Source organism: Rhinolophus sinicus, chromosome 18, assembly GCF_057876585.1.
Source record: "Rhinolophus sinicus isolate RSI-liver-muscle chromosome 18, RSI-T2T, whole genome shotgun sequence".
Classification (NCBI taxonomy): Eukaryota; Metazoa; Chordata; class Mammalia; order Chiroptera; family Rhinolophidae; genus Rhinolophus; species Rhinolophus sinicus.
The window spans coordinates 37,677,651-37,688,929 of NC_142518.1; the positions used below are offsets into that span (position 1 = coordinate 37,677,651).

The window sequence follows — 11,279 nt, forward strand, 5'->3', positions numbered from 1 at the left end:
AAACTAACTGGAAATAGAGCACGCAGCTTGACTGGTTCCACAATAGATTAAATGGTGGAATCCGAGAAAATCAGTGCCTGTCTTAGAAATAGGAGCTTCACAGCCAGTCCCAGCTACACCCTGGGCTGAGAAGGCAAGAAAACTATCAGGAAGTGTCCTCACCAGGCCTCAGCCTCCACACCTGTCTTTTTGTCCTGATGGTGGGGAATGTCCAGGTGTAACATACTTAGATTTGGTGGTCACATGGAGCTTCCTGGGGGAAGTAGTACCTATCATTGACCAGAGGTGGGGAATTGGAGGATAATTTGGGGGTTTTAGTTCTCCCAGATAATGAGAATTAATTTGGCAACTCAAAGGAGTCCATAGCTGAGGTTTTCTGGATTTTTCTTCATGGCTATGTTATGACCTGAAGATGACCACCAGAGTTCCAGCCAGTCAAGAAGGAAAATGGGGAAGGGGAAGGGGCCTGTGGCCAGCTCAGTCCATCCTCTTGTTAAGGTTCATTTTGGATGCCACACACAGTAACCCATGCTTTCATCTCATTGGTCACAACTGTCACATGTCGTAGCTGCAAGGGAGTCTGGGAAATGTTTTAGCCTTGAAGTATGTCCATCTCAAACCAGGTTCTTTCTGCCCTGACAGAAAAACCACTCCTTCACAACTCTTTACCTCCAGGAACGGACACAGCCCTCTTCCGCAACGGATACAACCCTCTCTGGCACCTTGTCCCCTTCAGGAACAGACACAACTCGCTCCCAAGCTACCAAAAAGCCTGCTTGGGGCAGCACAGGCTCCATGGCCTCAAAGAGGCCCTGCCAAAATATTTCCCAAAGTCTGGCCACTCAGGTCAAAATTCCGACACCCCCCGCCCCCGCACAATAAAAACCCGAAACCGCAGCCCAGATGGAGGCAAGGTAAGGGCGAGGTGCCGCAGGACGCTGGCGCCCGCCAGAAAGGCTGACTGCCAGCAACGAGCGCATCCCGAGCGGACCTCCTTGGTGCGCACCTGCCGGCGGGGTCAGGACCTGCGCTCTCCCCAGGGCGGGGGGATGAGGGGAGGGGTTTCGTCTGTGGAGGGGCCTGAGGGCGGGCCCACGCGCATGCGTACCCCTGGCCCCCGCCCCCGCGCTGGGGTGAGCGCAGCACCTCCTTCCCTGTCAGTCCTGTCAGAGCTGCGGCGGGTTCGGGTCCCAGCGCAACCTCCTCTCCGCGGACTCAGGTGAGCCAACCGGCTGGGCCCCAGCCCAGACCTAACCTGGGAGGGCTTTCTGCCTAGGGCTTTGGGGCGCAACCGAGGTGCGGTTTGCGGGGAGCCCTTCCCCTGCCACCACCCCTCCTCGGGGGACAGCCACCAACTCCCAGACCCTCTGGCGGCTGGCTTTGTGGAGGCCGAGCTGGGCCCCGCCGCGCCGGTCGGGAAGCGGGGCTGTGGACCGGGCCTCGGGGTGGTGGCGTCTCTTCCCCCGCCCTGCCCCGTCCCCCCTGAAGAAAAACTGGCCGATATGGTGCAGACTGAGTACAGGGTCTGGGCTTTGAGGTGAAACTTGGGGGTTACCCCTCCCTGCCCCAAGCTTTCCACCACACCTGGCTTAGTCAGGGGAAGTGTAACCTGGTGAGGTTATCCGGAGCTGGCCCTGAAAGGGGAGTCGTAAGGGCTTACATTGGGGTGGTCCCTCAACCCCCCACTCTCCCTGAATCTATGCCCCCCACCTCACCCCCGGGTCAATTAGGCGAACACAAAGGACACACAAAGGCTGTGGTCCAGGCAGCGGGGATGGGGGTGGGGTTGCGGTGGGGTGGGGGAAGGGGGTCAGAGGGTCTCGAGGACCCTACAGTGACACTCCAAGAGCACTTTCCAAAGCAAGTTTCCTCTATTACTTGAGAAGGGTGACACCTCTCTTCCGTTGATCTGCGATGGGCTCTGGGACCTCGGGCCGTCGCCGTCGCCTCACGTTTCTGAGCCTCCTGTTCCTCATTGATAGAGAGGCATGAGCTAGGCTCTCGGTAAATAATACCCACTGCTTTGGGGATCCTAGTCACCGTCATGGCGACCTTTGCCAAGAGGGAGGAACCCATCCCACCTGTCCCCACCCTTAAATGATGGCTCCCTCAGATTTCCATCTGCCCAGGCCCCAAACTGAGGGGTCATCTTTGACCCCCTCCCCTGCCCCTTAATCTCTCAACAAATCCTGCCGATTAATTCCACCTTTAGAAAATAGCGGAATTCGACCTCTCCTCTTCACAACCACTGCCGTCTCCAGCCGGGACTACCGCGGGGGCCGCCTCACTGCTTCTGCCCTCGCCCCCTCCTCAGTCGTCCTCACAGCTACATCTTCTCCCTGTCTCTGTCCGCGATGTTTGGGGGCCCCAGAATTCTGTCCTCGGTTTACCTCTTTCCTCATCACGGCCCCCTTCTTTCTGTGCCACCACATCCAAGAACTATTTTCAGGGATCTTTCTGGGCTGAGGACCCCACAGCTGGATCCCCGTCTGGGACGCTGACCCCCAGGTCCCAAACTCAACAGAAACCCCCATCTACCCCCAAACTGCCATTGCTCCAGAGTTTCCAGAGAGACAGGTAGCAGCCATTAAGATGCTGCATTTCCTTGAGGCCACACACTGAACTAAGTCCAGGATGTGTATTGAATGAATTAACGGTTATTTGCTATTAATAGCTAACACTAATTGAGCGCCTGCTGTGTGCCCATCCTCTTCTAATTGCATGGTAATTTACTTGCTTATCTTGTTTATTATCTCTTCCTCGCTTTTAGAATCTAATCCTCCCAAGGGCAGGGACTTCATTTTGTCACTCCCCACCCCCATCTTGGCACCCATCACAATGCCTGGCATGCAGGAAGCCTCAAAGTAATGAAATAAAATTATAATGGAAATGCTTACATTAACTGAGCACCCTTTGTATACTTATCACCTGTGGCTGAACTCTCTGTGTCTGTCTTCCTGACTAGATTGTCACATTTTTGAGGGCTAGCGTTTGTTTTCTATTTTCCTCCACCTTGCCACACGGTAGGTTCCCAGGAGCAGTATGCTGAATAAGTAATAAAGACTGAATTCTATATAATGGCCAACATACTTCACAGTTTCTTTATTTGGTTCGTTGTCATCATCTTTCAGAACATAAACTCCCCTGGGGCAAGAATATTGCTCATCACATACTGTACAACAGGCATTGTGCTGGGCTGGGGTTCAGTGGTTCAAAATTCAAAATCAAAACCAACAAAATCCCTGCCTTCCCTCCGGAATGGGGTAGGACTGCTAATAGGCAGGGGTTTCTTTTTGGGGTGGTGAAAATGTTCTAAAATTAGATTGTGGTGATGGTTGCACAACCTGTGAATATACTAAAATTCATTGAATTGTACACTTTTAACTAGGTTAACTTTATGGTCTATAAATTGTATCTCAAAGCTGTTTTAAAAATCCCTCCCTTCACAGAGTTTATGTCATAGAAGGGAAAGAGAGAGAGTAAACGACATATATACATAGCATATTAGAAGGTGACTAGTACACACTGGACACTCAGTAAATGTTGAGTCAATGACACTAGCTGCCCCCTTGCCCCCAAATGGTCTCCTCTCCTAACCTAACGCTTCCAATCCCCCCCCTCCCCGCGTGCTGTTGTCTTTCTTCTCTTCCTAGTTGCAAGACCTGCTGTCCACATCTCTTCCCTGGGCATGGCGCCACCCACAAAACCTAACACGCTTGATCTGGGCCTGGGCACGTGGAGCCCCAGCACCCAGGAGGAGAGCCACAGGGCTCAGGAACCCTCTAAGGGTGTTGGCAAGCAGCTGCCGGAGTACAAGGCAGTGGTGGTGGGTGCCAGTGGCGTGGGCAAGAGTGCGCTGACCATCCAGCTGAACCATGATTGCTTCGTGGAAGACCATGACCCCACGATCCAGGATTCCTACTGGAAGGAGGTGACCCTGGGCGAGGGGGGCTGTGTTCTGAACGTGCTGGACACGGCAGGGCAGGCTGCCCATAAGGCCCTGCGTGACCAGTGCTTGGCTGTTGGGGATGGTGTGCTGTGTGTCTTCGCCCTCGACGACCCCTCCTCTCTGACGCAGCTGCAGCAAATGCGGGCTACCTGGGGCCCTCACTACACCCGGCCCCTCGTCCTTGTGGGCAACAAGTGCGACCTGGTGGCTGGCGTCGGAGATATTCATGCTGCTGCAATAGACCTCGCGAAGAGCTGGGGGGCCCCCTTCGTGGAGACCTCAGCGAAGACACGGCAAGGTGTAGAAGAGGCCTTTACCCTGCTCATCCATGAAATCCAAAGGGCCCAGGATGCCATGGCAAAGGAGGCTGAGGCAAAATCCAGTGGGCAGAAGGGCCGGCACCGGAAGACCATGTGCCATGGTGGCTGTGCCGTGGCCTGAAAGTCTTTGTCAAGAAAGGCGGACCCTCCCCCAGGCCTGGGTGGTGGTGCCTTGGAATGAGACCCCTGAGCTACTAGCTATGTGGGACACTGGGTGTACTAGAGATAGATGGACCCCTCTTCTGGGGAGGTTTTTGTTTGGTGATGGGCTTTTTGATAATGTGCAGCATACTAGTGTTGGTTACATTCTGGCAAGTTGAGAGATTCTGTGCAAAATTGAATAAATGGTGTTCTCAGGTTTCAAAGCTGCCTCCACGCTAAGTGTTATGTGGGTGGGAGTGAAACTGGGGAGAATGTTACTTGAATTGTGAGGATCCTTTCATTCAAGAAATGTGAGGGAGCCTGCTGTGTGCCAGGCCCTGCTTTGGGTGCAAAGGATGTTGAGGCAAGCAAGACATTTAAAAAAAATCCCTGCCCCAGTACATAGGACATAAAGTTATATATTAAAGGCAGGTGACGGGATAAAGTGTAACAGGTAGGTCGATGAAAGCCTTATTGGGGGAGTGACATTTGAGCAAAACCTTGCAGATGACCAGGGGCAGCGGGATTAACCAGTGCAAAGGCCATAACCAGAAACCGGCTACCAACAGGCCAACTCCCGATACCTTCCGGGGTGGGCAAGAATACAGATACAGTGGCCTCTATACTATATAACTAAATATTTAAATATTACAAATCAAGCTAACAAATGTAAACAGCATACATTCTAGCTTCCTACCTTAACAAATAACACTTGCTTAACGACCTGGAGGCCGAGGTTCGAATTGTTGGTACTTCTCAGAGTTTCATGCCAGGATGCCAGTGCGTTGGAAGGGCTGAGCCCTGACTTGCAGCGCACTCCTTTCCCTTCCTCCGGTGGCCCCTCCTCACAGGAGGAGCTCAGGTGCTCGGGGACATGCCAGCTAACATAGCTCAGGCTCTCCTCCGCCTCACAACAGGAGGATGGACCCTGGAAGACGCTGCTGCTGGCCCTGAAAGTGGCCCCAAAGCCTTCTGGGCTCCCCATATCCAAGTGGGTCACTGGGTAGGCACTGCCCCTGCGGCACTAAGGGGGTGTCTCTAAAGTGCCGGACCGAGGTAAGGGGCCGCTCTTCCTGGTCTAAGGGCCATCACCACCTAGTCCTCCAGCCCCCTAGAAACTGCCACTCACAAACAAGCACATAGCTGCTTCAGATCGTATTTATTGTGGGGATCTTGGGGTTCGAGGGCAGGAACTGCGGCTGGCGGGGACCGTGCCGGCGGGGAGCAGTCGGGGTGTCCGGGCAGGAGCGGCCCTGGGCCCGAGGGCGCGCAGGACTCACGCGGTGCTCAGGGCGGCAAGAGGCGGCGCGCCGGGGGCGCAGGGGTCTCCAGGCGCTTCACGCGCAGCAGGGCTCCCAGCACGCCCTCAGGGGGCACCTCAGGGCCCAGATCCTGGTCGGCCGCGCGGCGGAGGCGGCGCGGGGCAACCACAGCCTCGGGGTCCCCGTTTCCTGCAAGGATCCGCCCCAACAAGTACCTGTAGGGGAGCAGAGCGGATGCAGTGAGGACGTGTTGGCGTGTCAACGCCCGGGCCCTAGGACCCTGACGGCCCTGCAACCCCATACTGCCTGGGGACCCACCGCCTCCAGTCTCTTCTCCACCCCAGCGTCCCCAGCCCTTTGCTTTCCTGAGACAAAGTCCCCGCCTCCCACCCCAAAAACTACAGCTTCCCGCCTTCTCCCCTCTCCCGAAACTGGGCGTTGGAGTCCCTCATCCAAGGGCCCGAGAGTGCAGTCCCCCAGACCCCCTAGCCAAGCACCTCTGCCCCCACACTCCTTCTTAGAGTCCCAGGACCCAGATATTCGCACCTCCACCCCAGGATTCTGGCGCCTGCTTCCCGCCCACCCCGTGCCGGCTACCTCAGCAGCTCGGGGTCCACGTCGGGTGTGTCGTCGCCGGCGTCCTCGGCCTCTGGGCCCGCGGGGCCGTCCTCGTAGATTGGGGGCCGGGGTCGGAGCGCAGCGGCGGGGGCAGGGGCGGGGACCAACTGGGCTGCGAGCGTGGCAGGGTCCAGGCGGGAGCGGAGCAGGGCACGGGCCAGCTGCGCGGCGGGCGCATCAGGATCGTCCTCCAGGCCCGGGGCTGGATCGGTGGTGCGGGGAGCGCCCCAGACACGCAGCAGCTGCGCCAGGACCCGCGCCTGCTGATCCTCGGCCTCTTGCGCCTCGGCCCGCGCCCGCTCCTGCCGTTCGGCCTCCAGCAGGTGCGCCAGCGCCCGCGCCAGCTCCTGCACGGCCCCCGCCGTCTCACCCCTGGGCACTGCCCTCCGGAAGCGGCGGGGAGCACCAGCCTCGCCCAAGGGCGGCGAGGCTGCACCCAGGCCGCGGGGCTCCTGCGGGAAGACGAAGTGGGGGTAAAGATGGGGGGGTTGTCAACGTACGTCGGGCCAGGGACCCCCAATTTGGGGGTCTCCGTGAACCTCAAACATCCCCAGATAACACCAAAGGCACCATGGCCCTTCAAATTGTGCCCTTCAAAGGCACCACACCCCTAAAGCCATTGAAAGCACCCAAATATCTCCAGACGACACTTAAAACCACAAAAGACCCGGAGAGATGCACTCCCCCTACAGACACACACACACTCACCGATTTCCTCCTAATGACTCAGAACTTGCCCTAGGGCTGTTTGCCTGAGACCAGGTTTCTTTATAGTAGTAACAATGGTAGATATGACAGCTATAGTTTTTTTTACATTAATGTTGTGGACAACAGGAACCTATATTTGCATTTTAGGTTCCACTTGTTTTACCCAAAAGGTAGCAGACCTTTCGGCACCTTGTTTTTTGGAATCTATATCTACATCAGTTCATTAACCTCTCCCCTCTCTCCTCTCTCTCTCTCCCCTCTCCCCTCTCCCCTCTCCCCTCTCCCCTCTCCCCTCTCCCCTCTCCCCTCTCCCCTCTCCCCTCTCCCCTCTCCCCTCTCCCCTCTCCCCTCTCCCCTCTCCCCTCTCCCCTCTCCCCTCTCCCCTCTCCCCTCTCCCCTCTCCCCTCTCCCCTCTCCCCTCTCTCCTCTCTCCTCTCTCTCTCTCTCTCCTTTCTTATGCATGGAATGCCTTTTGTGTAAATGTACAATAGTTTATTTAACCAGTCTTTAATTGATGAATATTTAGGGTGTTTTTTGCTATTCTTACAAATCTTTTGCTATTCTTACAAATAATGAATAACATTTATATATCATTTGGCACGTGTGCAAGTCTACCTGTACAATAAATTACACAATGACTAATTTGTAGTTCAGACAGTTTTGAAACAATTTACGTTAGTTTAAATAAACAAATGAGGGTGTTGAAAGTATGAACAAGGAATGAGAGACCATAAAATTGATGATGAATGAAGATTTGAAAAAAGAAACACCTAGAACTTCTAGGTTACTAGACTTATCATGGTGATCACTGCTTTAGGTCTATAAGTGTTGAATAACTCTGGTGTACACCTGAAACTGATATAATGTTGTGTGTTAACTATATTTTAATAAAAATCTTTTTAAAAGAAAAACAAAACACCTAGAACACCTGGAAATATATTTTAAAGCAAATTAAAAATTAAACAGGCAATTTAAACAGAAGTTAGATACTGCACAGGAAATAATAGGATTGAACAAAACTTAGAAACAGATCCACACATGTTGACACTTGCTACATGACAGGTGGCACTGCAGAGTAGTAGGGACAGGACGAACTCCTTCAATAAATCATGCAGGAACAAGTGATCCAAATTTGAGAAAATGGAAAAGACAAATACATTTGACTACATTAAGAATTTCTTTTTATCCAAAGATACCATAAAAAGAGTGCAAAGTAAACCAGAGTGGGAGAAAATACTTGCAATACCAATAGTCAATAAAGGTTTAGTATCCAATATTCAAAGAATGTCTAAAAACCAATAAAAAACAGGCAAAATTCGTGATCAAGTATTTCACAAAAAGGAGACAAAAGCAGTTACTAAACATGAAAAATAGTGAACCTCATTAGTAATCAGGGAAATGAAAATTAAAATGCCAGTGAGGTACTATGCAAAATAGTCCAAAAGATTGGCAAAATCAAAAAGTCCAATAATGTCCAACGTTGAAAAGGATGTGGAAAAAATGGAAACACTCATACGTTGCTGGTAAGAAGTCAATTGCCAAAATAACTTTGAAGAACAATTTGACAATGTCTAAAAAGATGCAGATCTACAATCTGCTCCTGGGATGTTACACCCCAGGGAAGCTTTTTTACATATAAGGTACTACTGAACACAAATTCATGAAAAACTACAGTAGCACTGTTTGTCATGGTATCAAAGTGGAGGGAGAAAAAAAGAAAGAAAAGCCTGGAAACAACCCAACTGTCTACTAATATATTGAGACTGCATCATAAACCATGATATACTCATAGGATAAAATACTATGCAGCATTAAAAAATGACTGATAGCCACACCTCATTCAGTGTGGAGGAATCTCACAATCAATGTAGAGATGGGGAAAAAAGAGGTTGGGGAGTTGTACTGCAGGCTGCCTGAGACCGACACCTGATGACTTCCTAGTGACCCCTAGTGTCGACCAGAGGCCAGGCACCCAGTATGCTTGCATTTCTAGGAGGAAAAACTAAACAAAATATTATTTATTGTATATGTTGTAAGTTACAAACAAAAACAAGGGATTAATGAACAGAAAATACAGGATAATGATCATGGAGGAGAGTGGCTTCTGTGGGGAGGGGTACCCAGGGGCTTCGATTTGTCGTGCTCTACTTCTTAAACTGAGTGGTAGGCACACACAGGGGTTATTTTATCATAATTCCTTACATTGCACATATATGTTAAATATATTATGTCATGTATATAAAATATTTAATAATTTTTAAAATTCCCCAGCTCTGAAGAGTTAGAGGAGGGTATGCTCCAAGTGACCTTGGCATCCACCACCCCCAGGGAATCACACACTCACTAGCAATCACAGCCTCACTCACACTGCCATGGGCTGACAGGCCTTGAGATGTCACATATACAACCCAACCCTGCCACATCCACATGCAAGGAACTGTACAAATTCACACAAATGGCTGCTCATGCAGTTACAATCGCCAAGCTACCCCGATGCAAGGTCACGCAGCACCCTTAAAGACACAATGCAATACAGACATCATGGCTTCTCTCCCCACAATGACACAGCTCTACAAAGGAACAGTAAGAAACAGCCTCATGAACACACATACAAAATCCTAGTAGTCACTCAGTGCAACAGAACCAAAATGGGATGTGCACCCGGGGATTCAAAGACCACTCCCTCCAGAACACAAACGAAATCACACACACACACACACACACACACACACACACACACACGCCCATAGGTCACGCCATCACCATAGGATTCACAAATATACACACGGTGTCACTGAGAAAAGACACCCAGAAGCACCCCCAGCATCACACACACACTGCCCAGCTGGAGCCACAACGTCACCTCTGTATGGACTCTCTTAAGCGCTCACATCAAAGGACACACACAAGGTCACCACACCCTCACCTCCGTGTCATCACATCACGCGCGCACAGACGAAGATGCGCGCACCCCCTTCCTTAATACGCACTAGTCCCATGGACAGCGCCACCGGTGCCGGGCAGGGAGGGATGGGCAGGGCGCGGCTGCTGGCAAAGCCCAGGACACCGCCACCCGCACACCCAGAGACCCAGCCCGGCCCCGCGATCACCGGCGTGGCCTGGGCACGGACTGGCAGTTGGATCCCGGGCCACGTTGGCCTAAGTCTCCCCATGTCCCGGCAGCTGGGGTCGGGGAGGGTGAGGTAGCATCCTCCCCCCGCCCCCCACCCCGTGCCCTACCCGGATCGCACCTTTACGGGCCGTGCGCAGAGCGCAGGAGGTGACCGAAGTATACCCAACAACAGCAGCACCAGAAGGCCGACGCCCCCGGCCCGCGGCCCGCCGAGCAGCGGCGACCCCGCCATGCTGCCCCAGCGAGCCGGGCTCCGGACGGGCGGACTGGCTGGCAAATGCGCAGCGCTGGGGCTAGCGGGCCAGGCTGCGGTGCTCTGCAGCTGCGCACGCCGGCCTGCCCTCTCCTGCCACCCACTCGCGCCACTTGACGCAGGCGCAGCCTGGGAGCTTCCGCAGCCCCTCCATCCCGCCGGTTGCCATGGAGATGCCCAAGGGGCAAGGTGGAGAGCTGGAGACTGATGGCAGTTGCCACGGCAGTTGCCAGGGCAACAGTCCTTGCTGTCACCTTAGCAGAGAGGAAAAATTAACTCAATGGAGTGGAATGGGGGTCTGGTCCCCACCTCTCCCTCCTTGAAGAAGAGATATATGACCTTGTTCGTTGGATAAACAGTTATGGATCGCCTATTATGGACCAGGCACTTTACAGAGCCATGGGTTCTATCCTGGTGATGTGACCATGAACAGGTCAGTTCACCATTTTAAGACTCAGCCCCTCACCTGCATAAAGGGGTTACTAGTAAGTGCCCCTCAGAGTGACTTTGAAGGTTTAATAAGAATGACATTCAGTAGTAGCTCAATAAATGCTCCTTTCCGTTCTGTCCTTGTCTCTTTGCTAGTATCTTCATCGCTCCATGGCTCTCTGTGTTTCTCTTTCTGTCCTTCTGTGCCCATAACTCTCTGTCTTCCTCTCCCATCTGTCTCTCTCTGCCTCTGATTCTTTTTCTCCCTTTAGCTCTACAACCCTCTGTCATGCAGGGTGTCATGTGGGGTCTCTAGTCCCGCTCCCCACATAAGCACACAGGATATGGTGAGGCCTAAAAGGAACACCCACGGAGCCATAGATACCGGAGTCATGCCACTATATTCTCGCTGGCGGCTGGGTTGGAGACACAGGAAGCAGCATCCACAATCCGCTGGCCGCTTCTC

The 11,279-nt window shown here is 52.9% G+C and overlaps 2 protein-coding genes across 2 annotated transcripts; one reads left to right on the forward strand and one right to left on the reverse strand.

The window, feature by feature from the left end:
• Positions 1 to 3,543: 3,543 nt before the first annotated feature.
• Positions 3,544 to 4,415, forward strand: ERAS (ES cell expressed Ras). The gene has a single exon (XM_019714280.3). The coding sequence runs from the start codon at positions 3,689 to 3,691 to the stop codon at positions 4,388 to 4,390; it is 702 nt and encodes a 233-aa protein (XP_019569839.2). The 5' UTR covers positions 3,544 to 3,688; the 3' UTR covers positions 4,391 to 4,415.
• Positions 4,416 to 5,550: 1,135 nt separating this feature from the next.
• PCSK1N (proprotein convertase subtilisin/kexin type 1 inhibitor) lies at positions 5,551 to 10,485 on the reverse strand. Its single transcript, XM_019714266.3, has 3 exons — positions 10,250 to 10,485; positions 6,270 to 6,742; positions 5,551 to 5,887 (listed from the first exon to the last, which is right to left on the reverse strand). Exons 1-3 carry the CDS (start codon positions 10,361 to 10,363, stop codon positions 5,698 to 5,700), a joined length of 777 nt encoding a protein of 258 aa, XP_019569825.2. The 5' UTR covers positions 10,364 to 10,485; the 3' UTR covers positions 5,551 to 5,697.
• Positions 10,486 to 11,279: the final 794 nt, after the last annotated feature.